At 32.3% G+C, this 5,692-nt stretch overlaps 1 protein-coding gene across 1 annotated transcript; it reads right to left on the reverse strand.

Annotated features, from left to right (window-relative positions):
* Positions 1-1,671: 1,671 nt before the first annotated feature.
* LOC129319031 (receptor-like protein EIX2) lies at positions 1,672-5,203 on the reverse strand. Its single transcript, XM_054964062.1, has 2 exons — positions 1,949-5,203; positions 1,672-1,861 (listed from the first exon to the last, which is right to left on the reverse strand). Exons 1-2 carry the CDS (start codon positions 5,180-5,182, stop codon positions 1,847-1,849), a joined length of 3,249 nt encoding a protein of 1,082 aa, XP_054820037.1. The 5' UTR covers positions 5,183-5,203; the 3' UTR covers positions 1,672-1,846.
* Positions 5,204-5,692: the final 489 nt, after the last annotated feature.

A 5,692-nucleotide genomic window follows, 5' to 3' on the forward strand; every position in this document is an offset into this window, starting at 1 on the left:
ATCAACATTCAAACAATTATTCTTGTCAACCCACTTACACCCAAAAATTAGAATTCTAAAAGCAATGTAATCTAACTCTTAAATGTGCTCAATTACCCCACGGCTTTAATAATGATGAAAACACAATGGAGAGCACAATAGAAGATAACCCACAGTGTTTCAAAGGTGAAGAATGATAGGGATAGGTTGGAAAGTCATTTTTGAGATCAATGGGGCAGTTTTCATGGAGAATGGGAGAGGTTTGTGAGAGGAAAGAGTGTTTGAAAGTTTTCAAAGACATAATGACTGGAAAAAGAGATATTTGAAAAGTTTTTAAAATGAACTATTTAGCAGTTATTTTAAAATAATTGTTATATAGTCTCTAAAATAAAAAAATTCAAGAAAAAAAGGTCTATATAAACAATTACTTGAACTAACTATTTTATAGTTCCAAAAACTATTTAGCAGTAAGTTTGAAATAACCATTATATAGTATCTAGGGTAAAATAAAATTTCAAAAAGAGACTATATAATGATTATTATTAGTAACTACTACATAGATGAAAAGACTATACATAGTTATTTTGAAAAACCATTATATATTCTCATACACTCAATCCTGTCTCCTTTAAACAATCATTATAAAGAGGGCTCTATATATTGGCTTTTTTAGTAGTGTATAACACAATTCTTGTTTATTAGTTACTTCACTTTGAATTTTTCCCCATATTACACAAGACATGAGCTACGTTGTCTATGATTTAATGGTAGTTCAATTTGTGTTATAGATTTTGCTGTACATATTGATATATAATTATACCACTCTAGTGTTTTACAAAATTATAAAATAATAACAACACGTCATATATTCTTAGCTTGTCCTTTTTCTTCCAAAGTAGTTTGGAGTCCGTATGCGAAACAACAAATTTTACAAAGCAAGGCATGAAGGGTTGTTATTCTCACCCATTTAGAACAAAGAAATGATGCATTATTGATAAGCAAATCCATCATTGTTTTGTCAAATATATTATGATGGAAGAGGAATCAATCATTCATTGAGGTTGTACTTTTACATCTTATTAAGTAATTTCTAATTTTTTGGCCTTTTGCGATATCTTGAAAGAATTTATGATTGGAGATGTCCCAGAGGTTTGTCTGTCTTTTTGAAAAAAAGGAGCATCTTTCATATATATAGAGAAAGAGAGAGAGTGCATTTAATGGACCTAAAAGTTGTTGGAATTCATTCCAATGCAACGTTTTGTGAGAAATGAAAATGGAAAAATGATAAAAAAATTTCTTTAAATGATTTAAATGATATTTTAATTTTTTAAAATGTCATAATTTTCTTGAAGTTCTTTAGAACTTTCTTGTCATTAAGGAATTGATGTAAAAGACTAAATTGTCCTTGATTGACATAACAATCTCAAGCCTTAAAACAGATACTTCATGCCCCTAATTTAAAAGTTTTTTTTCTAATATTAATAACTTTTCTTCTTAAAATCGTAAAAATTTAACAAAAATTCATAGGGCAATTTGATCTTTTACATTAATTCTTTAACGACAGAAAAGTTTCAAAGGATTTCAAGAGAAGTATGGCATTTTGAGAAACTAAAATATCATTTAGATAATTCAAAGAGATTTTAATATCATTTTTCCAAGGAAAAGGTTTGCTTCTTAAGTACATACTCAAAATGGAAAAAAAATACATAAATATAAGTAATAGTTGCAATATTACAATAACACAACACATAGCACAGAACAGAACAAATAGTATTTAAAAGCTTAGCAACATGCATGCTCTAGTATTTGGTTCATGTCATATATCCAACATAGCATGCATCCCATCTGACTTTAAACTTCGATTTCTTCATCTTAGTCTCTCCTACAAAATGAAAGGGAAAAATAAAAGTTGTATTTTTTTAAAACACAATAGAAAATTAAGACAAAAGATGCATATATGATTGATTACCAAGTAACTTTTGAGCCTTCGATTGCATCTAGTCATATTTATTATGGTTAGAGAAACCATAGTGTCTGTCAAATTGTTTAGAAATTTGAAGTAGGCATGTCTCCAAGAGCGACTAAAAAGAATTGAGCCGAAAATCCCCCAGAATCCTGTGATAAATCCCAATGACATGCTCCAATAGAACTCCTTGGAGAGAATTGATTCATGCTCATCTTCTTTTAATTTAGTTGGCTTTTGAGATTTCTCCTCCTCAGGACATATTTTCTCAAGCGGTTTTCCACAAAGATTGAGATTTCCTTCATAACTTGTACTATGGAAACTTTGCAATTGTGTGCTGATTGGAATTTTTCCAGACAAGTTGTTATATGACAAATCCAACACTGAGAGACGATCAATCTGAGTAAGGCTTGAAGGAATTGGACCATATAAATGATTTCTTGATAAATCAAGAAAATCTAATGATGTTAATTGTCCAAAAATTGAAGGAATTTCTCCACTTAATTGATTTCTTGATAAGTTCATGGATACCATTAGAACTAAATTTCCCAATTCAATTGGAATTCTTCCTGTTAGCTGATTACTTGAAAGATCGATGCCTATTAAAAGTGTGATTTTCTTAAAGGTTCGTTCCAGACCTTTCCACATCAACACTGCAGTTGTCTCAGATGAAAACTCCACATAACCTATGCCAAATAAAATATCATAAAGATATAAATTGCTTTCTAAAGCCATTTCTGTAAAGTTTTTGAAGCATCTAAGTATTCTTCCTGAAAGATTGTTCAATGAGAGATCCAAGAAATGAATTCTTGACAGATAACAAAGATGAAGTGGCAAACTTCCAGAGAAGTTGTTATTTCTCAATATTAAAATTTCTAAAGCATGTAATTCAGTCCCAATCCATGAAGGTATACGTCCTGAGAAATTGTTTTCCCCTGCATCTAGAATCCTTAAATATGAGCAACTCCCCAAGGTAATAGGCAATTCTCCAGTAAACTTATTGTTTCTCAATATCAGTTGGTGAAGATCTTTTAGAGATCCAATAGAAGTAGGAAATTCTCCTGAAAAATTGTTATTACTTAAGTCTAAAAAGGATAACCTTTTGAATTGACCCCAACAATCAGGAAGCTGTCCAGATAATTGATTGTTAGAAACATCTAATATTTGCATGTTAGTTGCCCTTGGTGTACTTAAAAAATGGTTGGCATCTGAAAAATTATTATTCGATGCAAAAAGGACAACTGCATCACGTAGAAATTGTGGAATTTCACCTTCAAAATGATTTGAGGCCACAGATATAAAAGGGCCAGAAATAAATTTTATGGGAACATTTGGCATTGTACCAATAAAGTTATTGCATGAAATATTCAAGTAACGTAGCTTTGGTGTCAACAATGGCCAAAACCATACTGGGATAGGAGCTATAATTCCAGAATTGGAAATATCAAGTTCAACGACAATATTTTGAGTTTGCAACCATTTGGGAAAACTAGGACCTACCATACAAGATCCCATATGTATGGCTTGCAATTGAAATAATGGAACCCAATTATGGCTAAAGTTCAAAGCCAACATGTTGCCAGATAGGACTAAATTTTTTAAGCTAGGTGTATTAGCAAAATGGATTTCATTGAAAGAACCTTTCAAAGAGTTGGAATGGATATCCAAAGACTCTAATGAAGAGGAAAATTGAAGATCTTTAGGTATTGACCCATTTAGCAAATTCCTTGAAATGTCAAATGTCTTTAAAGATGTGAATGTTGAAAGGTTAACTAGCGTGCCACTGATTTGATTATGCCTTAAGCTCAACTCTTGTAAAGAATATCTAGCACATCCAAAAAGAGTTTGAAGGATTGTTAAAAGGTCTTCACTCAAATGGTTATAGGCTAGGGATAATGAATGTAAGGTACATATATTCCCTAAAGATTTAAGCCCACCCTTGAGATGATTAAAAGTAAGGTCTAGATTCACAAGAGAATTCATGGCTCTACCAAATTCATGTGGTATGGGACCCTTTAAGATGTTGAATCCAAGATCCAGCTTAAGAACATTAGAGCTAATATTTGAGATCCAATGGAATACTGCAGATGACATGAAGTTATTTCCAGATAGATCAAGCACTTGAAGAGAAGAGGAATTGAATTTTAAAGAGGATAGTGAAAGGATATACTGATCTGAAAGATCATTTTGAGGTAGCCTCAATTCTTTCAAGCTCAGTAGCTCTCCAATCATTGGCAACCACTTGTAAGAATAGTTGAGATTGGTTATGTTGAATAATGTAAGATGGGTTAAACTTGTGAGATTAGAGAGCCACTCCCCTCCACCCCCATTCTTTTGGTCAAATTTGAGTGCAACACCATTTCCAAGAAAAAGCTTTTGCAAGTTTGAAAGGTTGCCAAATTGATAAGGTATTTCTCCTACAAGACTATTCCACAAGAGATCAACATGTTGTAGTTGTGAAAGACTTCCAAGTTGGTATGGTATCACTCCTACAAGTTGGTTGTATGAGAGATCAAGATGTTGCAATTGCAAGAGATTTGCAAGTTGACTGGGTATTTCTCCTTCAAGTTGATTGAACGAGAGATCAAGATGTTGCAACTGTGAGAGATTTCCAAGTTGATTGGGCACTACTCCTTCAAGTTGATTGAATGAGAGATCAAGATGTTGCAATCGTGAGATGTTTGCAAGTTGATTAGGTATTGCTCCTTCAAGTTGATTGGATGAGAGATCAAGATACTGCAATTGTGAGAGATTCTCGAGTTGACTTGGAATATTTCTATTCCATAAATTACAGCCTCGAAGATCAAGGTACCTTAGGTTGCTTAGAGATCCAAAGAATTTAGGGATATAGCTGTCTTCAAAATAATTAAAACTAAGGTTTAAATACATCAAATATTGCAACTCCATCAACGATGCACTGATCTTACCTTGAAAAGGTGGATCATTAAAATCACCGGCAAGGTGAAGCATCAAGACATGACCTGTTTGGTTGTTACAGTGGATACCTTCCCATTGACAACAATCTCTCTTGTGCTTATGGCCACTCCATGAAGACCATGTGTAAATGCTTGAGTTATCCGCCCCAAGGCCATCCTTAAACTGAAGCAAGGCTTGCCTCTCTCTTTGTATGCATTGAACCTCTATACTTGTAGCTCTCCATGAATTAGGAGCAAGGACCCCATACTCAAGCACTAGTATAACTAACAGTATTAATTTGAAAAAACCAATGAACATCCTCATTGTTCTTTTCTCTTGGCAAGTGAATCTATCAATTGTCGATATAGTTAGGGGCTTGTGATGAACCTATTTATAGAGGTTACTGCTTAGAGTATGTTATTTTTTAAACAACTAAATAAATGAACCTCTCTCTATACATACTTATCATAAGTGTAATGTTTTACTATTTCAGAAGCGCGTATTAGTTTCTCTAATTTAGCTTCACATAGATTTTTTTTTTTGTTAAAAAAATCAATTATTTCTTACGTCAATGTTCTATTCACATAAACTCTACATCAAACAACTTGAGAATTGCCTTCGTTTTATATATTCTGATCAAACAAGCTAGTTTGGCCCAAATATTTTATGAGATTACTGTTTCAATATATAAATCACATCAATTTTTTCTTCATGATATTTATTGTTATATTATGGCTATCATCAGTATATCAATTAGAAACTATATATAGGTATGACTATACATATATAGTTTCTTACGATGTTGTTATCACTATACTAGTTACTTTTATAATA

This window comes from Prosopis cineraria, unplaced genomic scaffold, assembly GCF_029017545.1.
Source record: "Prosopis cineraria cultivar Desert tree isolate PC_DT_omini unplaced genomic scaffold, ASM2901754v1 PC8, whole genome shotgun sequence".
Classification (NCBI taxonomy): domain Eukaryota; kingdom Viridiplantae; phylum Streptophyta; class Magnoliopsida; order Fabales; family Fabaceae; genus Prosopis; species Prosopis cineraria.